This window comes from Micrasema longulum, unplaced genomic scaffold (genome assembly GCF_059751315.1).
Source record: "Micrasema longulum isolate JH-2025_06_02 unplaced genomic scaffold, ASM5975131v1 h1tg000178l, whole genome shotgun sequence".
Lineage (NCBI taxonomy): Eukaryota > Metazoa > Arthropoda > Insecta > Trichoptera > Brachycentridae > Micrasema > Micrasema longulum.
The window spans coordinates 82,592-108,321 of record NW_028277383.1 but is presented as its reverse complement, the minus strand read 5'-3'; the positions used below and the strand labels follow the sequence as shown (position 1 = coordinate 108,321).

Below are 25,730 nucleotides of genomic sequence, written 5' to 3'. Positions count from 1 at the left end.
ATGTTAGTTTTCTATGGGAGCAGTTTCCTTGTCCAAGTATTGTTTCTCCGCCTTGCCTTGAATTGGGCGGCTTTAGGGCGGGAGATAGCCAAGGTTGAAGGCATATCCGCTGCAACTCCTCGCCCTGCCAGAATACATGGGAGAGAGTGCACCTTAAGGACGAAGTTTAGATTCCTATCCTTCATCGTACTCTTCTCGGCTTTGGGTGAGTTCATCAAATTAGTAATGCCATATAGTATTGTACATCACACACAACACAAACCACAAATCTCATATATCAGACTCCACACACCACACTCCAAACACATAAAACAACACAAACATCATCGTCGTTCCATGTCTGCTCCCTGGTTGGAGCATATGGTGTCCACGAAGATCTTCCAGGTATTTCTGTCGGCTGCCACCTCCTTAGTTAGGTTCCCGTCCCGTAGTTCTGACATGAATTGCCGACGAACAGTCAGCAGTGGACGTCCAGGACGTTGAGAACCTGACGTCTTGTAAAGTTGGTAAGCCTGCGGTTTGATTCCGAGTCCGTGCTATCGCGAGTTAAAGCTAAAATAAACACGGCCGCTCTTTACTTCGAACGTAAATTCAAATCTGTATTCTAAGCGGTATTCCGAACGCTCTCGTAGCCGTATTATCTCGCGTATTTACATACAAAATACACGAGAAAAACTGTTTTCTTGTACCACGAGAATGGTTCAGAATAGCACTCCTGTTAACACGAGCTCGTGTTAAATTATCGCGAACTAAACATTTGACTGCTGGTTGAGCATCTCGGGAGGCATCCGCAGTTCTTGGCCAAGCCAACCGTATCGCATCCGCTTACTGATAGTTGTCACTGAAGTTTGCTGCGTCCGTTCTCTAATTACTTCATTTCTTACAAAGTCAAACCATCGCACACCCAAGATTCTTATGAGACATATATTCTCGAAATTAAAAATTTTGCTGTTTTGGGCCCTAGTGAGTAGCCAAGATTTGCATCCGTAGAGGAGAATAGGTATTATGCAGGCGTTATACAGGCGGCATTTGGTTTTCACTGAGTAAATATCCGATCTCCTGACAGCCTTCATACTGTTAAATGTGGTGCCTGCTATTCTTATCCACCCTCCAAGTTCTTTTTGAAAGCTGCCGTTTTTCGTAACATATAAATCACAGGTATTTGAAACTCTCGACCCTTTCGATGTCAGTCAGGGGGTTTGACAACACAAACATAAATAGGTAATATCATCTGTATTCTCATTACATCTTGTTGTCCTTAGAAATTAGAAATAAGAATTTTCTATTGTATAAGCTACATGGACCAGATTATTTCCGACACGCGTTGTAGCGGGTACGCCGCGTTGAAGAGACAAGCGGAGGATGGAGACGGGTGGAGACTGATCATGCATGAAGCAAACCAATCGCACAGATTATGACCCGCGAAGAAAGAAGTACTGAACAAATGTATGGCAAGTAACGTGATAGGAAAGTCTGCCCTACGGGTCTCAATTACATGGCCCTATGGGCCTCACCTGACAGATCACATATTTTTTCACCTTTTTTTAGATCATTTTAGAAAATGTTGTACTTACAACTCTATATTAATATCTGTACCATCTGTACCTCAAAGAGTGTGGATATAATCCTTGGCTCTTCCCAACCGACTTTTTAGTGGGGATGCTAGGCTATCAGTCATTATGGAGGAGGAGGGACGTTCATTTGGGTGTTCACTTTTTCCAGGTGATCGGTGGTCGCATACATAACTCAGAAATTCTGATGGATGTAGGTCTGTTCGTACCTGATAACTATCTTCGACAAAGACAGCATCGATTGTTTTACGTACCACGATGCAGAACCAACTTGCCAATGGTTATGCCGGTTGGTAGAGCAATCTTGCTGCTTAATCGCATCGCCTCGGATGTCGACATATTTCACGATAGTGGGCCTTCCCTTAGGAAAGCACTTTCTAACTTTTAATTTTTTATTTAACATTTTGTTATATTATTTTAATAACATAACTATTTACTGTAATTTGTGATCTATTATTGTATTTATAATGAATTTGGTCTTTTTTCTGAAATGTTCTAAATATCTGAATAAATGAAATAAATGAATACATTATAAGCATTTCTATAGCCCCATTTCTCAAGTGATTACTTCGAAACGCTGTGCATTTTTATTTAAAAAAATGTTAAATCTACCTAATGGCTAATTCTAGAGTTAACCGTTTAGCAATTTTAAAAGACTTCTAGTGTTGGCACCTTACCAAAGCTCAAAATACCAATCTTCTGAGTTTTGAGAGTAAGTGCTTGAGGAGAATATTGGGCATAAGGTGGTTCGATTTCATGACTAACATTGAAATCTGAGAATGGACGCAGCAGCCTCATGTAACGAGCGTCTTGAAGATGCGGCGGTGGACCTGACTTGGACAGGCATCCCTCAGGAGAACCTGAACTCAACTCAACATGCTCCACTTAGGAGCGAATGTGGAAAATAGGTGTTTTAATAGATATTACCTTTATTTACATGTTTTTACGGCGGCCTTCGTGGTGTAGCACGGAAGGTTCCGGGTTCGATTCCCGGTGAGAACACAAAACAATTATCTGATAATTTTTTTTTTTTTTTTTAAATTACTCCGCGGTGTCACATCTATTATCATCTTATATATTTTTTAAAAATATAAACATTTTTGTATTGTAAAACAATTTTTTTTGTTGCCCCCATTCATAATTATAAAACTTGTGGAGTAATAGTATCATAGATAACATAGGTAGGTAATATATTTTAATAATATGCATGACAGAATAGTTGTTCTAGCACGAAGGTGTTGAATGTAAGACAATGAGGATCTTTAGCCCAACGAGAAATTGGATACAACAAATGTTTTCTTGCGTGCGGTAAAAATTGGAGCTTTAAATTGTACAGCAAATTTTCCTGAAATTGTACCAAAAAATATTTTAGGAAAAACGAAATACTTTGAACGACGTCGCTGATTCATATGAATCAGCCATTGATACGAGAGTTATGGAAGATTTCCGGTTTGCTTGCCGTCAATGAACTAATGGGCAGAACTGATCGAGAATAAACGGAAGAGAACCTCTGACATCACACGCGGAGTTATTTCAGAAATAAATTGCTTTCCTATAAAATATAAAATATTTTTTTATCTTTGTAGTGGAGCATACAACGTGTATAATGTCAGGAGTGGCGAATGCCTATGGTTGTGACAAGACCCATTCTGTACTGGTAGGACATTATGTGTCCGCTTTTCCTCAAGTATTTCTTTGGACCGAATACGCCCACTGGAAAGCCTTCATTCTTCAGGTAGCGTTATTTTACACATTCCGTTTGTAAAGAACTAACGTATGTTAGTAAAAGTAATCGTTATCGATACGTAACATCTTATCCCTAATTAAACTCATACAACAATATTTTATATATTTTTTTATTTTTATTTTGCCTTAAAATAGTACAAACATAATAAATGAATGTCCTAATATTAACTTATATCTAATTATTATTAAAACATATACTAATTATCAACATTTCTAAACAATATACGTACACTTAAAAAGAAAACTTATATAAAGCTAACACGAATAAGATTACTTTTTAAAAACTAACTTATCTGCTAAACACATGTTTTTTTAACTGACATTTAAATGAAATAATATTTTTTTGCTCTCTTATTTCTAATGGCATTTCCTTATAATATAACTGTACAGCTCGGTGCATCAACGAGTTCTGTGTATTTGTTTTCCTACGAAATGGTAGTCTTACTTCATGTTTATTTCTTGTTTTATATATGTACATGTTCACATTGTTTAGAAAAAACCTTTAGAGTCAACTCTTTTGAGGTATAACCATTAATCATTTTGTGAACAAATAACATTACATTAAAATATATTAGTTGACGTACTGTCATAACTTTTGCTTGTTTCAGCATCAACTTTACTCTAGTGTATTTATTTTTTCTCAAAATTACTCTCATAGCCCTATTCTGCAGAACAGTAAGTTTATTTTTTCCCCCTCAATTGTCAAAAACAAAATACTACTACAATAATTTATATGAGGCACAATAATGGAGTCATTAATCATCCTGCACGAATCTGCAGTTAGATATCTTCTGATTCTTCCCATAAGAGAAACCTTCTTTGCTATCTTATTTGTCACATATATTGTATTCTGGGAAAAAGTCAATCTAGAATCCATAATAATCCCCAAATATTTTATCTCTTTCACTTCCTTTAATAGTTCTTCATCCATCACTATTGTTGGTGAAATAGGAATTTTTTTTATTTCCTATGTTCATAAACTTAGTTTTATCTGTTATCAGCTTAAGTTTATTCTTTTTCAAACTTCTTCTTTTATTTAACTCAATTATAACTTATGGCATAATAGGATGGGGAGGCAATAATAAATCAATATTAAAACCTCTCGAATCTGTTCAAAAATCAATAGTTATTTTTAAAAAAAAAAGCCCTTCAGGTACCCCAACATCAAGTTATTTAAACAGTTTGTGATTTTAGATATAAGGCAATTATATATTTTTAGAATAATAATGTTTGTAAAAGCAAATTATTCTATCAAATCCCAAAAGGAACACTCCCACACTACCAGAAGTCAAACTAGAGGATGGGTCATGGGGTCTATCAAAAACTCTGAATTCGGGCAAAGAAATTTTAGGTTTCTGGGCCCCAAAATATTTAATATGTTACCCGAACATTGTTAAACCATGACCCGGATTCAATTTAAAAAATTGGTTACTGGGTTTAGGTCGAGAAAAATCGGAAAATATACTCAAAATACATTCTTAAATAATAAATGGTATAGATTAATATTGTTTAACTGTATAGCAAATTAATTAGTTGGTAGTAATGTCATTGTATATTTTTGTATAAAAATGTCTGCCTTAAAACAGGTTGTACCTAGTTAGGCAGACTAGACATGATCCAGTGTATATGCAGTAGATAAGTAATTGTTATTTTGTTAATAAACTTTGATTATTATTAATGAAGTTAAGTATGTAGTTTTATGTGCAATTTTTATCTCTATTTGATGCGCTTTTAATTTTCTTGTTATTTTGAACTTTTTCTGGATATATGAATTAAAATTTTCGATTTACTTTGTTTTATTTTTTCTCTTGTTTTGATTACATTTATGAGCACACTGTTTATATATTTGTGTTTATATTTTTTTCGTTTATTTAAAATATATTCAAGTAAATGGCTATTTTTTAATTTTAATTGTATTATTTTACTCTATTTTCCTACTTTAAAAAAAAATTCTTTAAACCATTTTTATCTGGTTTTGTTGAGTTTTTTTTTCTTGATAATATTTTTCAAAGCATCAAAAACAAAATAATATATATTCATTATTTATACGTATACAGTTTTAAATCTGTACTCTTTTATTTGATTATTAATTAAAACTAATGTCTGAGCACCCGATGACAAACTTTTATTGAATAGTTTATCGGGACAAAATATATTTTAATACTTTGTTTTCTCTTTGACGTATTAATATTGTAATGATGTGAATGAGTCGATATTGGTTATGTAAGTATTTCTATAAAGCTTTTTCTTTACTTAGCTTTTATGTAAATTTTAATTTGAAATCCTGTATTATATTATTTCCTAATGGAAGTCCGCCGTTGACTCGGCACGTTTACTTAATATTTGCGAACTACATCAGCGTGCAGAGAGACCACGTATTAAAATATCAAGAATATGATGAATAGTCAAAAAAACCTTTTTAATTACAGATTATGAACTTGACCGCAACATTTATCTGGAATTTCATGGATCTATTTATAATTCTTGTTGGAGTCGGTTTGGCAAACAGTTTTGAAAAACTAAATAAGATTCTGGACTCTTCTTTGGGAAAGGTGACTCTATTTGATGAAAGAAAATACTAAGAAAATAAAATGAGAATATGAAAATACACATGAATGAATTACGAATCTAAGTGAATTCTTAAATCAACAGTTGACTAACAAAATTCCAACGCTTATCTGATCACACCCAGTCAATAACGCCTTTGTTCTAATAATAATTTCGTTGTCTGAACAAGATTTCCCCTTGCAGCTGTGTAGATGTTTATGTGTAGGCTGTAAAAAAACTCTAGAATGAATGTGCCGTAAATATATACATATATATATATATGTATTTAAAAAAAAAATGTTTCTGATTCTATATTTGTGGTGATATACTCATGTGTCTGTGTCAACTAATTGCTAGTCCCATCTCAACACAGGGCTTTTAGTCCCATGGAGTTGGGACTTATGTCTCAAATACTGTACAGTAAGCTTATGTATGTTAATAAATAAATAATAATAATAATAATATTGGCTGCTTTCCACCTCTGCATAGATGGGGTGTTTAGATCTCATAGTAGTTTTTTCTCAAAGCACAAACATAATATATGAAGAAACGTATATATTTTTATTCCAATTTTATTTATAATTTTTATCAGTGACCGGGTTTCGTCGTGACCGACATCGCGAGACTGGTAAAACTTAAACTAGATAGTATTTTTATTATTATAATTAAAATGCAGTTCGACTAAGAAATGTCAGTAGAAAAACTCAATCTATCTATGGAAGCAGTTAATTGATTAGTTTCGCAATGATAATTAGTATGAATGCCATGTCATCTTGAAATGCACTTTTTACTGATTTACATGTTTAGTTTTGAGATTAGTTAGATTGATTTTAACATTATTGTATCGATCTGTAATGAGTGTTTTCATATATCTATTTATTCAAATAGTTGTACACAAATAAAGCACCGCATTGGTAAACCAAATGCAGCGTAATTCGATAGTCAGATTACAATCGTAAGTTAACCTCTCATTTTATTGTCTATATTGTAAAATGGAAATTTCTACATTAAAATGTGTATACCTATATATTGTAGCTTCCACGGTTACCTGTCGTCAAACATGTCTGAAATTTAATGACAAATAATAATACAATTTTTTTTTAGAAAAAAAAAAACAATTTTTTGACTTAAAATGCATACATAATATAAGAATAATAGAAACACAAATTGTAAATAAGTCAACGTGCATTGTCTACAGTGGATGACATAAGAAGGTACTACTTGCAAACCCGGCAAAATCCAAAATCTAAAAAAAGTGAGATATTCATTGAAACTTATTCAGAATAAAATTTTTAACAATAATTATAACATTGTCAGTTAAAAATACGGCTTTATTTGTAATTACTTTTAAATTGTCAGCTTTGTTGCAAACATGGCAACCTCTACTTGAGTATTGTAAAGTTGGAATGTATAATTTAAATTTATTATTTCAATACTGTTTCTTAACATAATCATGCTTACGCCACCACTGCTTACGTGTAAAATATTTACTGATTATCCAAAAAAGTTGAAGTCAAGTATTGTATCAGTTTAATGCGATTTGCTCAAAATAAAGAAAGATGGATTTTGCCGGGTTTGCGAATAGTATCCTCATAAGTTTAATGAAATACATTCTAATATAATATATTATACTCGGTTAGTGCTAATTCGGTTATACATAGGAAGTGGGTACTACTAACTTTGCAACAATAACCGATGAACCGGAGATTCAGTCTGTTTGTATAATATACTCATATTGAAGGCATTTATTTTTATTTTTGCTGAATGTGTGTGCCTAATAATGTGTGCCTTTGTGCCTTTGTAAGATTTACAAACCTAAAATGCATGTTTTATTTACTACTTTTGTTCTATATTTCACTGTTTTACTATAAATCTTTTATTCTTTTCATTAACTATACATTACTTGTATTGAGTAATTAACTATGTTTTCTTTAAATTATATTTAACTTTTATTTTGTACAAATTTGCTACGGCCGTTAGTTATAATAATGAATAAAAAATAAATTTAAAAATTGAGAAATATTAGAAGCCGCAAATAATAATAAAAAATTGTAAACAAATTGAAGAAAAATATCTTAAATCGTACGAAACGTAATATATTTATAACTAACATAATATATGTAACTGGTCTGTTATACGGATTCTTATTTATGTACAATAATTTTATCTTTTGCTATTGTTTGTTATGTGTTTCAAGTAAAAAAATATTTGCTATTGTTCATTATTTCTTATAGATACTTATACTAAGTTTTCTTTTTTTTCTTTCTTATTTTTATAAGTTTTGCTTAGTTCTCATTTTGAAAGATTTTAAGCATTTGTAAGCATGCTAATAATTTGTTTATAATTTTCTATTCTACCTGTTTACAACCTTTTTACAACCGTGTATTTAGAGCAACAGTTAGGATTTTTATATATTTTTATTAACGTATCTTAAAAAAAGAATTAAATAAATTTAAAAGGTTTTTCTTACTATGTATATTGATTTATTTAAATGTTTTACAATATTTATGTACATCATATCATCTTTATACATACATACATACATATAATATATATGTTAATTTATTCCTTACTTGATATATTTTATCTATGTACTATACTTATAAAGGCCCTCGGGGCGTTTATGTAAATTGAATAAATAACTAGACAGGCGCATTATCAACGCTCACTAGGAATCTTCTATATTTTCATGCAGATAATTTGATTTTACTCTATAGACAATTAATGATAACTCTGTTAACTTCTCATTTTAATACGGATTCAAGGTTCTAGATTTATTTTACCTACAAAACTGTATCTCTATCTAATCCATCTTGAATTAAAATATAATTTACCTAAATATTTTACGATAATTCAAGTAATTTGTTCTCACACGAATTTTTGTAATATCCTTATAATGGTTAATTTAATTGCAGGAATTTTCCGAAAACTTTTGGAAAGCGGCACGTAATGAGTATGCCCATATTTCTCAACTGGTGAAGACGATGGATGAAGCCATAAATCAGATTATACTTTTATCGTTTACTCAAAATCTCTACATCATTTGCAGACAACTCTTTCATATGCTCAAGTATGGCGTCCTCCATATTTTTTTGGATTAGTTTATAAACTGTATACATGGGTACAAAATTATGTATTTAAATTATGTAGGAATCAAGCCAAAATAATAGGTATATTATACGAGATTTTTATTCATAACAAAAAACATTATTAGGGTTTTTTGTAAAGTTGCTACATGTCGCTTAGTAACTATGAAGTAGTAGAAATAGTATGTGCATATGTGCATGTCGGTATTATCTAATCGTTCATAGATAATATTAGTTTTTACTTGCATATTACTACAGAGACGGAGAACATTATTGAGAAGGGAATATTGAAGTTTGGGCATTTATATGGCTTTCAAACTGTCATTGATTAATTTCAAGTGGCCACTTTACACCTTGTGTAACATACACCATTATATCTATGTCTGAACATCCAAATCTTCTCTCTGTTGAATTTTGTGAATTTAAAGAGAAGAAACCTTTGAAAACGCGGGCGGGATACATCTGACTGAATTATTTCACCTAAATACTAGGCAACGCCTGAAAATGTTTTTAAATTTATAACTTTCTTCTTGGACCAGTAGATTTTTGTCAATAAAATTTTGAGTTTGCCTAAACTAATTAATCTTCTTGCCTACTGTGTCCCCCCAGACCAACTAAACTGTCTGATATTTTCGATATTCCTAACATTAAAACTAATCATCGGAAACATTCTACCATTCCTCGTATATGTGAAACATTTAACAAGAATTTAAATAGCCTAGATACATTAAACACTCCATATAAATATATAAGGTACAGAAGAGAACTAACAGGCTTGATTTAGAATAACAGAAAACATACATTTTGTATTTTTTTGCTCTTTATTTCTCCTTATCAAATCAAATGTAATTTTATACTCCTGCTTTCCTTCATTTACCCTCCCCCACTCCTCATCACTTTCCTTTCCACTATCTCCTTGTTATGTCCATATTTCTTTTATTTAAATTTAAATCAATAACATTATTTCAATCACTTGTCATTTTATTTTGTATATAGTTTTAACCGTCGCTTTATTTTATTATAATTAAATTAATACATGTTTTTGTATGGCAAGCCATACTATTTATGTACATTTTTTTAAATAGTCTCTATGTATATAACCATTTAACCTGAAAATTTGTTTGTTAAATATAATAAAAATTCAATCGTGACAAACTTCAAACGAGTGATAGTTACAAAATGTAAAAATAGGTAAATAACTTCAAAATATAATTTAACATGGTCTGGATAGACAGTGCGCAGGTTGTAAATAACGAGTTTTTATTATAATATTGGTTATTAAAATAAAAGCAAATCAAATTTCTAATGTAATTTCTTCGCTATTTTTATTGAGATTTAATAATTTATTGTGTATGCAGATAGTTGGTAGAAGTTCATGTTAAAATTTAGTAAGGTATCCAAAATAAAATACTTTTGTTGGTTTTGATTCTATTTTTTTATGATTGAGTAATCTTGGTTAACTTTTTGTTTTTTTTAGAGCCAGAAACGAAGTGGACCCGAACGCTTGTTGGCTCTCAAAAGATGGGTGAGTTATCACCATTCACAGGCGCATAGGGCACTGCATTGGTTAACTAAACGCAGCGTATTTTGATAATCAGTTACATAAAAGTTACGTGATTAGTCTTGTGCTTTAGGTGCCAGTCTAGGAATAATAATATATTGCGGTTTAGAACCCTTCCAGCGCCCCGATTGCAATGGGAAGTTAACATTTATCTTCAATTTTATCTACAAAGTAATATCAAGTTTTCTGTATGAAAAGCAGAATATGCATAATTTTTTTTCTTTCAAACATGTTCAAATAGAGGTTACCGATGAAAATACATTAAATGTTCATGCAAATATACACATTTTTGTACACAAATATCAATTTGTCTTTATAGACAGTCGAAGGTAACTTGGTTAAATTCCCATTGTAATCGGGGCCCTGGCAAAATCGACTTGGGATATTGGTTTTAATGATGATTTTATACTGCAATATTTTAATTCCCAGGGCTGCGAACACAATCGCTTGCGTTATTGGTGCATATCGAAACGGTATTAGTAAAATAGTTTTTATGTATGAAAATGTGCACTGATAGAGAAAACTTAATTTTGCTTTGTAGGTAAAATTTAAGATAAATGTTAACATCCCATCGTAATACGGGCACTGGCATCTGGGTAAGTAAAAAGGTAAAATTAAGTTTTCTGTGTGAAAAATAGAATATGCTTGCATTTTTACCTAAAGATATTCTGCGACATTCTTTACTTTATTGAAAGTCGAAGATGACTTGACTTCCCATTATAATCGGGGCCCTGATTCGCTAAACTAATCACCTTTTCTTCCATGTGCCTGGCATATTTTAATATGGGCATATTTTAAAAATATTTAGAACGAAGAAAATTTGTAAAAATAAAATATTAAAAATAACAAATGGTTGCTTACTTCTGCAGGGGAGAAGCGAGGGTGGCGTGTCCGCGTGGTTAACGGTGTGTCAGACTCCCCCCTTCCCCCTCCTCGTTTCTCTCCTGCAGAATTTAGCAACCATTTGTTTTTTTAAATATTTTTTTTTTTTTTAAAAATTTCGTTCTAAAAAAATATTTTAATGTGCCAATATGTCTTCTTGCTCATACTGATCATCGTGGTTTCGGATGTGACAAGGTTTAAAGAACATCCTGTATAAATTCTGAGGCGAAGCGCTCACCTGAGCTTCTTCACCCGCAGATCAGATGTCAGGTAAAACATGAAACAAAATCAACCCTTGACAAAACATACTCTCTACCCACATGTGAAATTGCGCACATGACCAAATTTAAGTTAAAATTGAAGTAAAATAAACTGATTTCGATTTACATTTATTGAATAATAAAGGCATTTATTTTATTTTATTTATTTCTTAATACATTTCATCATATTACATACATTTTGTACACTTTGCTCAGCTAACAAGGGTACATACTAGGCTAGCTTCCAAGCTAGGCAATTACGTTTTAAGCCATATTCATAATTTACAAGTTAAAAGAAAGAACAGACAAATGATTTAAAAAAAAAAAAAAAAATTGCGTTCTTATGATTTACCCAAATATTTAATTTTGAGGACCATTTTCAACGAGTTGTAAATAACTCACTATAAGAAAATGGGAATCGAGTTGGGGTAGAGTGGGATTCGAACCACAGACCTTTGGTCCGTGAGTCCGAGACACTAGCCACAGGACCACAATCCGATCTTAAAATATAAACTAACTTGTTTACACATATTGATACATATACATATATTTACATATACATACACAAATACATACATATATATATACACTCATATACATATATTTACATATATATATTCATACATATATATGTATACATACATATATATACCAGACACACATACATACACGTACACACATACATATACCTATGCGCATGCGCATACATACATACATACATACATTTATTATACATGCATACATACATACCAGGGGCAAACCGTGTATAGAAGCGATTATGCGTAGCTTACTATTATATTTGACTTACCATAAAAATGTTTTACTTTAACTTTATTTACAGAAAAACAAAAATAATTACTATTTATTTTAAATCATTTCCACCGCTTGTATTTTTATCCTAATATAAATACTAATATTAATAAAGCGCGCCTTGCGCCTGCCGGGAGCCAAGCAACTAGCCGATTATTCCAGTTTATTATGTTATTATGTTATTTTGTTGTCTTAATCCCAGTGCGAATTTTTTCTCCTAGATTAAACTTGCAGATTACACAAATTATTAGAAGATTCTTGATTTGGAAAACGGTATTTCAAACATTTTTTCTTAAGGGCTATTTTTCTTTGAGATGGTACTTTTGACATAAGACCATAATTACATTCATGCGTCATATCACAGGACATATGGTGCTCGACGCGGCCGTTTTTACCACTAATTTCTAGAACAATTCGGCCAGTTGATATTTCAATTGAATATCTAATATCGACTCAATTCATAGTGCTATTTTTTATTTATTTTTTAATGAGTTATGTATTAAAGTAATGGATAATATGTATATATATATATTATATAATATATCACGAAGTTACGTCGTTTGAGTTGATTTCATGGATGAGAGTTGTTGTATAACACAGAACCACAGAAAAATATCAATTTATAGTACATATTACTTACATTATATTATGTACCTTTTATATAGGTACAAATATATGATATTTTTTATAGATTACCTGTAAATAAAATCACCATTCACCACTGATACATACATACATAATATTTATTTTACTTTGTACATAATATTATTTGTACATTGGCGGGCTTATTGCCAAATGGCAATTTCTTCCAACCAACCAACCAATAAAATAAAAGTTTTATTTTTATTATTCAAGTTACCGAACATATTCAATAGAAAAAAAAATTAAAAAGCTAAAGATAAATAAAAATAGAAATAAACGTATTTGTTTATAAATTACATTAAATCTAAACTATTACCCAATGGGAAAAGGGAAAAAAGAGGAAAGAGGGAAAAGGAAAGGAGGAGAGATTAAGGAAGAGAAAGGAGATGTTTCTTCAGACGTGATTTAAACAGAGATAATGTAGTAACATCTTTGATGGTGAATAGGAGATGATTCCACAGTCGAGCCGCATGGACACTATATGAGTTAGAGAAGAAAGAGGAATTGTGGATGGGTATTAAAAGAGTGCCTTGAGAATTAGAACGAAGAGGTAAACCATGAACCGATAAGCGTTGTTGAAAAAGCGAAATTTTTCACGCAGGTATATAAGAGCGTTAGGACTATGAAGTACATTGAACAGAAGTGAGAGGGAGTGATAGTCTCTTCGCTGTCTAATTTTGAGCCATTTTAGTTGCCTACGATAATCAGAAATGTGGTCATATTTCCTAAGACCAAAAATGTACCTTATGCATGTATTCTGAAGTCGTTCAAGTTTATCGAGTTGCATTATACACGTATACATACATTATCATATAACATTAAATTACCACAAGTACCAATGCAGTGTCCTATGCACCACTGGATGCGGATAGTGAAATGATAATAGTGTATCGACTGGTAAGTTTAAAAAAAATTCCCATCGTGATTTGAGGGCTTGGTGACTAAGAGCAGTCTCACGATCATTAAACAATATCCTTTATCTATGGCATGCGGTATATATAAGTAAATGGGTACTACGTATTTTTGATGACCTATTAACACATTTAACTTTGGTTCCTAAAAACAATGACCTTTAAATACAATGGGAATACCTCGTCAACAAATCAGAGTGCTTATAATAATTAGTTTGTTCTTCAACATTCTTAGAAAAAAATGTATGTTTTAAAATGGTATGTTTGCTATCCGGAGATTATTTTTTACAACGATTAGCGTGTCATAAATAAAATAGGATATGGTCAGGTACCCACAAAAAAGACTCATCGACTAATTGAATTAGGTGATTTTAAAATCCAGGACGCAATATGAAATCACTTCCTGAACGTTTTCCGGAAGGCATAAAATCGCCTCAACAGGTTTGGAGAAAACAGAAGTATGTCATTTTTAGAAGGAAAGTTATAATAAAGCACGAAATAGACCTCAGAATAATGTCGAAATTAGACTGAAAATTGGCATTTAAAATTGAGCGACAAAAATGCTTATAACGCGCCTTTAATCGGCATTTGAAATTGAGCGACAAAAATGCTTATAGCGCGCCTTTTAATTTATGTAGAATAAAATAAAACAAAATTCAAACAGAAGGTTAAGTATGTGTATGTTTAAGGTAAATATATGTTTTTTATTTTTTATTTTTATTATTTTTTCACGCCCATAAGGCTTTTACATACATGAAAGTTATACAAAATATAAGTATATAAACAACATTAAAATTATAATAAAGCAACAAAAGATAGAACAGTGTTTCGAAGTAAAGTTGGTATAAAAAAAAGAAGATGAGTATAAAAAACAAAATAGATTTTTTTTTTAAAAACACAATATAAAGAAATTAAATATAGGAACAGTGTTAAGAAGTACAGTTGGTATAAAAATAAAAAGATGAGTGTATTAACAACATAAATTAAAAAAAATACAATATAAAGTAATAAAATATAGAACTGTGATTAAAAGTTAAGTTGGTTTTAAAAAAATTAAAACAATAAATATATATTTCTATTTTTTTGAATTCTTTTTTTTAGTAAGCTAAAGAAATACAGTTAAAGGTTTAACTTCTTATAAAATGAAATACATTTAAATTGTTATTATAAGAGCACAAACAAGAATATGTTTATGTGTGCCCAATTTCAAGATTAAAATAAATAATAAATAAAATTTTATGGGTTAAAAAATTGTTGTTTTACATACCTACCATATTTGCCATAGGACACTTGCTTTATTGTGGTCAAAATATCGTTTACACGTGGACAATACAATAGATAGGACAATATCGTATTGTACCAGCTCCGTGAACAGCCTCGACGCAGGATGGAACGTTGGGACAATACAAAAATTTGGCCGCAGTTCATGCGAGGGCGCTGCGAAAATTAATCCATGAAGGGGTTATTAAGACCGAGTTCAGCAAAAATATTATTTGTTTTACACCAAGATGTATTCGGTTTGGGTTGCCTCTTCTTTAAACCTGCGGGCTCACGCCGTCCTGGAAGGCCGTCAATGACGATCTTTAGACTTTATTCGGCGGAACTAAGGGGCGCTGGATTGACGTGGGAAGAGGCAAAAATGCTGGCTGGCGATAGGGTCTCCTGGAGGCAACTGGTGATGTCCACATGCTCCACTTAAGAGCGGATGTGGAAAAGAAGAAGAAGAAGATGTATTGGCATTGTTTTTTGGTTTGGTCGGACTAGTGGTGTAATGGTCAGTGCGTTTGCCTGCCATGCAAGAGGTTTCGGGTTCGTTTCCCGACATGGTTGATACGAAATATTGATTTAAAAGGGTGTTTTTACACTAGAATACTTCATAGTCCCTGGACTGGTACCTGAAGCGTAAGACTGATCACCTTACCTTCATGTAACAAAAATGATCAAGATACGCTGCGATTGATGTATCAATGCTGTGCCTATGCACAATTAGGTGCGAAAAGGGAATGACGTATTGGAATTGTCAATGAACGATCTAAATAATAAAAATGATTTTTCTTCTGCCTCCATTTTCGGCAGAAAATATACGCCGGAGCGACGCGCACGCGTCGATCAAATCGCTATTGTCATAAGATCCTATCTGTGCGCGTTCACACGAGAACAATGCTGCCACGCGCTGAGGTGGGGTAATCCGCGGAGATGGCTTGCCCGTCTATCTCCATGACAATGCCTCGGAACAATGTCCTGTCCTACATATTGCTGTTTACACATGGACTATGGTCGAGTCCCAGGGCAGAACATTATTGTATTTTCCACGGGAAAACGGCATTTAAAAATTAAATTATTCAATTTACGACCGTAGATGTGCAAAAAAAATAATAAAATAAACAAAAAATCACCCCGAATATTATTATTTTGTTCAAAATATTCACATGCATTTTGATTTTGAAACAATGATAATATAAAATTATCCCAGCTGAGCGGTTATTTGAAAATGAATCCATTTTGTCCAACTCAATTTTTTACTTTAAAATTTGGTTTGTTGATTCACTTGAAAGACTTAGTTTATTTTCACCGGGCATAGGGAAATATCACATACTACGAATACCGATAATAATATTTGAAATGGATTTAAAATAATCAATTGTATTTTCAAAATCAATATGCATATTGTGGACAAATGTTTTCATACATAAATTTAAGAAATAAATTGAATAAAAATACGTTGCTAGAAAACGCGACATGTAAGGCCTTGGTAATTGTGACGTCAAGATTCGTGACAGTGTCCTAAACAAATTTAAATGGTCAGGAACAAATAAACATGAATCATGACGTATTAGGGGCGTGGCCAATGGAATGACCGTTTTTGCGGGAATTCAAAATTACAAATTTCACAATATATTTTATGCTAAATAGGTGCGAAGGTTTTCACGGTCACCGTTATCAATATGTTTCTTTTTTGGGTGATACCGTGCGTGTTAAACTGAGTTTACCCTGAAGATGATTCCCGCAATGGTAGCCGAAACGTCGGAACAAATCCAACACACACGGTATCACCCAAAAAAGAAACATATTGATATTTTATGCTACTAATAATTGGCAAAAATTTGTTTTTTTAATGGACAGTATATTATTTATTACTTTAAAAATAATAAAAAAGTGATATTTCCCTCCTTGCTGCAATTCTTGGTAACAAAGGCCTACGATGTATGCAAGAGAAGCGATTTGCTGATGAATGTCGATAAATCGAATGTGATGGTTTTTGAAAGAAATGTGAAATCACTGTGAATGATAGACTTATACTAAAACAAGTAGAGGAATTTGCGTATCTGGGAAGTATGTTCACTAGGGATAGAATGACTGAGAAAGATATTGAAAGGAGGGTGAGTGCCGGGAACAGAGTGAACGGTGCACTTAAATCGACCTTGGCAAATAAATGCTTGTCACAAGAGGCAAAATTGGCAGTTCACAACGGAGTCCTGGTCCCGTCCCTGATGTTTGGGAAGGAAGTATGGACTTGGAAAAACAGGGATAAAAGTAGGCTGAATGCTGATTATCGCCAAAATCAAGAAAGGAGCTCTGCGCTGGTTTGGACATGTAGAACGAATGGACAGCGAGAGAACGGCTAAGAATATTTACAATGCGAATGTTGATGGATGCAGAAATAGAGGAAGACCGAGACATGGCATGACCAAATCCAACAAATACTTAAAGATGGACATGTCAAAAGTCGGAATAATCGGCGCGCGTGCATGAGAAGATGTATGAATGTAGAGAAAGCGAGATCTGTATGCAAAGATAGAATGTTGTGGCGTTCTATCCTCTCTGCCTACCCTTACGGGGAAACGGCGTGATGGTTTGTTTGTTTGTTTTGTTTGTATTTCCCTATTCTTTCCAAGCGCTTCACTACGAGATATTCACCCATTTTGAGATAAAATTGTTTTTGCTTTTCGCTTGCAAGAAGATATCTGTTCGTTTTTTGTTACTCCAGGTTACTTGCCGGTTTGATGGGTTCGGTTTACTTCGTGTTCTCGTTCAGTTTCCTGGTGACTCGGTTTCTGGCAGCGGCCATGTTCGTGTCTCGCCTGAACATCGCCTCTCGCCAACCGCTTGCAGCGCTCTACTACGTCTCACCGAGGTTCTACAACATTGAGGTTAATCAATTTAAATTAAATTTACACTTCCAGCTCGAAAATTACACACATTCGATTGATCAAATACAGTTTACTAACATACCAAAAAACAACTCAAAGCAGTGGTTTATGAACCCCTCGGTTAATCAATGTATGCAAAACATGCGTAGTAACAATCAGACAGATGTCATATACACCGACTATTCCAAAGCATTTGACAGGGTGAATCATCAAATTTTAATTAAGAAATTACGGTACATGGGTATCTACGGGGATTTACATAGATGGTTTACATCGTACCTAGAAAAGAAGTTACAAAGTGTAACTATTGTAGTCTATAATTCAGGCTTTGTAACCATACTTTCTGGTGTACCACAGGGTTCTCACCTAGGCCCTCTACTCTTCAATTCATATACTAATGACATAAACAAATGTTTTAAATATTGTAAATTCATTTCTTTTGCTGATGACATGAAAATTTACGCCTACATTAAATCTCACACTGACTGCAAAAATGCAAGAAGATCTCGACAGACTTTTTCAGCATTGTAATAAAAATTTACTGGAATTAAATATTAGTAAATGTCATTCATTTTGTATTTCGCGCAAACAAACGACAATCAGCTTTCCTTACTCTTTCAATAATACCCTGATCTATATAACAGATAGTCAAATTCGCGACTTAGATACGAAACTAATGATTAATATTAAATCAGTTCTGAAAAAAATATATAAAATGGTCGGACTTATTATGCGAGTATCGAAACCATTTAAACATACAGAGACATTGAAAAACTCAACAAAACATTTGTTCGTCTCCAGCTAGAAAACTGTACTCCTATTTAGTCACCTTACTATAATGTGAGTATTCATAGACTAGAAAGGGTCCAACAAAAAAAATTAAGCAGGTCGACTACCGGTTAAACATTAACTTCTCTAACCATGCTAAAAGTATGCAGTACCATGGAATAAACTCTCTTAAAAATCGAAGAATAATGTTAGACCAGTTATTTTTATTCAAATTAATCAATAATAAAATTGATTCTCCTACATACTTGAAAGACTTCCATTCCGTGTGCCATCTAGACCGACAAGACAAAATCTTCTGTTTTATACAGAAAACGCGTCAACAAACTATTTTAAACAATCCACAATACCTAGAATATGAGAGAAGCAGATATTTAACTTTATTATTATATTCATATTTTTTCTTTTCGTTTCTTTTACATTTATTATATTGAACATAATTTAAATTAGTGTTTTAAGTGTAAATAATTTTTTTGGTATGTGCATGAGTGTCTTACACTAATATACAAAAAAATTGGCAATATTTGTGTACATACTGTTTGTTTACCTAATAAAATAAATAAATAAATGTATGTGTTGACTTTTCATAAACTTTGTTTTTAGTAAATTGCAAGTAATACCTGATATGGTGCTTTTTTTTTTATATTTGGAAAACTTTTCTTTGGCATATCTTTGGATATCTAATTAAACAAAAAATATTATATCTTCTACAGGTTCAAAGGTTTCTTGATCAAGTTACAACAGATACTGTTGCTCTGACGGGGCTAAACTGTTTTCATATTACCAGGAGCTTAATACTCACAGTAAGTAGCAAAGTAGCCATTATAGGATTTTGTTGCTAGTATTTAAATGTTAACTCTAGTCCAAAAGTCAGTCAATTTATAATCTTTTGTTTGTATCATGCAATACGGTAAAGTAAAAATCCTTTGTTTCCATGGACTCTCTTTTTTGTCAAACTTGTGAGGGCGCGAAGTACGCTAGAAAAATAAGGATTTGCACAAACAAATTATAAATTTGAATTCTCTTGCTTGACGGCAAAAATATTTAATTAGCTGTTAATATTACAATTTAAACTGATCTGATGAATATTGATTACCTATTCTTTAAGGGAGGTTTTCTGCATTGGTGTACCATTAGATACTGTTAAAACTACTATAATATATTTGCTTTTGTTTCATCAAATATTCCTAAGACACAAATTTATTTTAGAAGGGAACATGAAATTTCTTTGCCGGGCTTTTTTTCTCTGGTTTGACGTTTTTTGTTTGATTTTTGTGCTACAAGACTCCTGATCCTAGATTTGTGTTCTGATCTTAAAGTTCTGCAGTGGGATTTACAGAAAAAAAAGGATGTGTCCTGAAACTCAATTATCATAATATATAATAGGGGAAGGGAACCTTTCATTATATTTCTTTCATGTCTTGTTAATAGTGACATGATATTATTTACTTTTAAACCGTGAATAAATCATGGTCTTGTATTAGCGTGAGAACGTTATTTGTGCAAAGATCTACATAGTTTTTACTAAATATTACGTAATTACATGTAACTATAAAATAATTGTTTTCTTTTTTTTAGATAGCTGGGACAGTGGTGACCTACGAACTTGTCATGGTGCAGTTTTATATACCCCGTTCTTGTTGATTTGATTTTTAGAAAATCGCCCTTTTTTAGGGAGATTGATACTTTCATTATTTTAGTCATGTAAACGGTACCACCTGTTTCATGTACCAATAAGTAAAATATTTGATTTGATTTTTAGAAAATCGCCTTTTTTTAGGGAGATTAATACTTTCATTATTTTAGTCATGTAGACGGTACCACCTGTTTCATGTACCAATAAGTAAAATATTTGATTTGATTTTTAGATAATCGCCTTTTTTTAGGGAGATTAATACTTTCATTATTTTAGTCATGTAGACGGTACCACCTGTTTCATGTACCAATAAGTAAAATATTTGATTTGATTTTTAGATAATCGCCTTTTTTTAGGGAGATTGATACTTTCATTATTTTAGTCATGTAAACGGTACCACCTGTTTCATGTACCAATAAGTAAAATATTTGATTTGATTTTTAGAAAATCGCCTTTTTTTAGGGAGATTAATACTTTCATTATTTTAGTCATGTAGACGGTACCACCTGTTTCATGTACCAATAAGTAAAATATTTGATTTGATTTTTAGATAATCGCCTTTTTTTAGGGAGATTAATACTTTCATTATTTTAGTCATGTAGACGGTACCACCTGTTTCATGTACCAATAAGTAAAATATAGTATGTTAAAAATGCTTTTTTTCGTAGGACTTTTTCAGTGTACCACACGCAATTTAAAAATATAGATTACACAAACATCACTCTGTCAGATTCAAAATTTATACTAAAAATGCATTATGTAACTTAGTAGACATTATAATAATAAATATGTACATCTCCTTTCCCCTCCTTATCCTCTCTTCAAGCATTCTTGTCCTAATCCCGCCCAATTTACAGTCACGTAATGTTCTTAAAATAAATATTTAAAAAATCTTTTGTTATTGAAAAATATTTACGAGTACATCAAAATAACATTTTTATATGTATAAACTTATACGTATTTATTTGATATGTAATATATTTTCTTTACTAACTTTGTATACTTTGTGGAAATCTGTTATTAGTTCTGAGTTTATACACTATATCTGTTTGTTTACTATAAATATGTATGTAGAACTGTTGATTTACCAAAATAAAATAAATAAATTGCTTTGAGTATGATATTTTATGCCAATCTGTAGTAATTCTTAGAAATAAACAATTTAATAAAGCTTGCTAATTTCGCATAGGTGAAATTATTTATTTAATCTTACATGGACTATTTTCCTCATTGAGGCCTTATAATGATATCGGAATTGTATGACATAACGTTAGTTGCTAGATTTATTTTTATTTTATTGGTAGTCGAGTTCTTGTACTGAGGCAGTTGAATGCAATAATTATTTTAGATAACATAATCCGGAATAAAACATAGTGGATTGCTTCTTCGATTTGTCACACACTCTTTAAAAAAAAAAGATATTGCGATTCTTTTTTATCGATGACATCGTCAATTTTTGTTTGACTACGAGTAAGTACTATGAAATGAAAGCTATTATTAAACAGATAAACTGAAATATGTTATTTCATTGACTATCGTTTACACCAGTGGTCCCCAACCTTTTTGTCGCCGCGGACCGGTCAACGTTTCATAATTTTATTGCGCCCCACTAGGGGAGGGAAGGGGGGACATGTGGAATGAATTAAAAAAATAAAATAACAATATATTTGTACAATATATAATAATAAAATTTACAACTGTGGTACATAAGTCATAGTGACAAATAATACATAAAGACGAAGAATATGTAATTGTAGACGAAGAATTAAAACTTGAAAAAAACTGTAGTAAACATGAACACAATACGAGAATATCAGAAAATTATCATATAAAATCTTTTAAAACGAGAAAAGGACAATCGAGACTAATAAACGAAAGATTGAAATTATACAATAAACTACCAGACAAAACTAAACAAAAGACTTAGACAACCTTTACAAAAGATGTTAAAAATATTATTATTAACAGTAGAATGTGAATTTTAAAAGTAAAAATATTTTGTTAAATGTATGTAACCCTTAAGGGTTAATCAATGAAATTCAAATATTAATATATATATATATATATATATATAAAATAACAATGAAAGATTATTAAGTTTTAGATATTTTTTTAATTTAATTTTGGATTCATGGGTATTTTCAATATTTTTAAGGTTCAACGGAAGGTTGAATTTTTTTTTCCAAGATAGAGAAAAGAATTTTGGGAATGCTCATGGTTTAATATCGGAATTTAAATGTTATTCTGATATCTTGCAGATATATTAACTTAAAGGTTATTAATCTATTTTCTTTAAAAATTTTGATGTTGAAGTTTTATGTGATTTGATTTAATGCTAAATAAGTGAGAACCCTGAGCTTGCTTCATTGAAACGACATGGTTCTTAATAGAAGATTGTGACACCCAAAGTGTGATGGTTGTGTTGGTTGCTGTCACTGCAGTAAAACCCGTTTCACATAGATAGGGTGTCGGAAATGGCAATTGGGATTAATTTTCAGTTTTTTATTTTTTTCATTTCATTTCATTTTTTTGCACCACAACAGGCCAGAAAGCCCAATTACAGTGGTGAATTACATTACAGAACAACCAGGCTTGAGAAAAATCACATTTTTAATTTTTGTGTTCTCACCGGGAATCGAACCCGGAACCTTCCGTGCGTGAGTCAAGCGTCTTGACCACTACACCACGGAGGCCGCCGATATTACAGAACTATCATAAATTTTATTAGTATGTTCGATTTTTCAAAAGTAATTTTGATTTTTAAGCAGGGCCTCGCGCGGCCCAGTACCATTTGGGGTACCGGCCCGAGGGTTAGGGACCACTGGTTTACACCACTTAAATAATAATTGTTGGATTTTATCAAACAAAAGTAATGGTATATTTGCAATCAAGTCAACAAAAACTAAATTACAGATGTCGAGTCGCGTCATCTGGGAAAACCCGTAAGATGATTTATTTTTGTTGATTAAAAATACATTATGGTGCATACAGTGTTTTATATTTTAAAACGTTAGATTGATCGCCGTGTCTGCCAGTTATAATTACTAATTAGTTGTCAAGATGACATGTTAAAGGAAAGGAATGGACAGGGTGTTAAGTATAAATTAGCTTGGACTAAAAATGTTGTTAATAGGGCAAATGCAACTCCATAACTATTTATTTTATTTTATTTGGGAAACCAACAGTACTACACACATATTTATGGCGGCCTCCGTGGTGTAGTGGTCAAGACGCTTGACTCACCTACGAAAGGTTCCGGGTTTGAATCCCGGTGAGAATAAAAAAAAAAAAAAGGGATTTTTCTCAAGCCTGGATGTTCTGTGATGTAATTCACCACAGTAATTGGGCCTCCTGGCCGGTTGCAGTGCAAAAATAAATAAATAAATAAATTTATAGTAAACAAACAGATGCAGTGTATAAACTCAGAACCAATAGCAGATTTCCACAAAGTGTACAAAGTTAGTGAAGAAAATAATAATACATATTTTATAAATAATAAATACATATAAGTTTATACATACACATAAAAATGTTATTTTCATGAATATATTTTTAAATTATTTTCTTTTATTTTATTTTTTTAAGAACAGTAAATTGAGTGGGGTTAGGGCAAAATTGCAAAATGAGAGGATAAAGATTGGAAGGGAGATGTAAATTTTTATTATCATAATGTCTACTAAGTTACATAATGCATTTTAAGTGTAAATTTTAAATCTGACAGAGTGATGTTTGTGTAGTCCATGTCTTTAAATTTTGAATTGTACACTGAGAAAGCCCTACGAAAAAAAGCATTTTTAACATACGATGTTTTACTTATTGGTACATGAAACAGGTGGTACCGTCTATAATATTATATACACTTCATAATACTAGAGTGATATTTTGATGTAAACTAAAATATAATTCTTTTTGAGATTACTCTCATTTAAGACCAACCAAAAATTTCTATAGGTCACATTATTCAAGAGAGTGGTGACATCAATATACTCATAAGTGCTAAATAAATATTGCTTCATTAGCATTTATGATCTCATTCATTCAAAATTGAAAACAAAAGGATTATTAACACTTGCAACACAAGAAAAGAGTTACGCAAAGTAAATAACAAAGCGATATGACCATGGCCACGATAAGCAGTCTGTATTTCAAAATTTAATTAATATATGGTGTGATACCGGTAATTTCTTCTCCTTGATGCTAAATGAATGCGATGTGGAATTTGGTCTCCTACCATGTGCTCTCCATCTGCTGCTATCTTTGGCCATCCTTCTCCAGTTTCCGTTCCCTCCTGCCCTACTCCAGTCCTTTTTCAATCAATATATGCATAGCAAAAAGGGGAAATTAACTTCAATATATCGGGTAAGAATAGTATTGGTTGTTTATTTTATTTTATTTGCGATCATTATGTCCACGCTAAAAAGTGAGTTTTTGTTTAAATATGTGTATGTATTAATATCTCATTTAGTATTATAATTTTAGAAACCCCCTTAAGGGGGTTGCTAAAATTATAATACTCTTAAAATGTAATGTATAAATAAATAAATAAATATACCCATCTTTTCTTTTATCTGCTTCTGGGCTTCTTCCATGGAGTATCCGGACCCATCGCAGCCTTTGCGACCTATGTACAAATGCCTTAAATTATAGTACATTGTTTATGATTATTTTTTCTTCTGTAAGTTCCATTTTCGAGCGAACATCCAAAGGTTTTTCGTAGAACCTTTTACTCAAGGACTGAAAATTTCATCTTCGAAGGTTCTTAGATTAGTTCCAATAAGATCACATTAATAAAGTGAATGAAACGAAATTGGTAGAATAATGATGGCATTCCTATCCTTATTTTACCACTATGCCTAGGCGTTATTATATGCCAAGTTTATACGTAAGACAGTGTGTGTTTTGATCTGTATTTTTTTATGGAATTGCGTTTTTGTTTTCTTTTAGGAAGAATATTTTGGTTGTAAATATTTCATTTCTGCAGGATATTTTATTTATATTTTTAGCAAATTTTTAATATTCATATCTGCCACTCGACGGCCTTAAAAGTTTCCTTAAAACGTAACGAAAAATTTTTTCTAAAAAAAGAAAACACGTTGTTCTATAAAAAGGAATTTGAACTAAAATATTTTGAGTTTGAATTT

At 31.8% G+C, this 25,730-nt stretch overlaps 1 protein-coding gene across 1 annotated transcript; it reads left to right on the top strand.

Annotated features, from left to right (window-relative positions):
- Positions 1-20,597, top strand: LOC148283910 (gustatory receptor 5a for trehalose-like). The gene is made up of 5 exons (XM_088242982.1): positions 1-93; positions 8,780-8,934; positions 18,005-18,167; positions 19,667-19,756; positions 20,532-20,597. The coding sequence occupies exons 1-5, from the start codon at positions 1-3 to the stop codon at positions 20,595-20,597; spliced, it is 567 nt and encodes a 188-aa protein (XP_088099108.1).
- Positions 20,598-25,730: the final 5,133 nt, after the last annotated feature.

Excerpts from the sequence above, each read along its gene's own strand:
- LOC148283910 (XM_088242982.1), top strand. The coding sequence starts at position 1 with ATGTTAGTTTTCTATGGGAGCAGTTTCCTTGTCCAAGTATTGTTTCTC. Across the intron at positions 94-8,779 it reads TAGGGCGGGAGATAGCCAAG|GAATTTTCCGAAAACTTTTG; the intron begins GTTGAAGGCATA and ends ATTTAATTGCAG. Across the intron at positions 8,935-18,004 it reads CAACTCTTTCATATGCTCAA|GTTACTTGCCGGTTTGATGG; the intron begins GTATGGCGTCCT and ends TTGTTACTCCAG.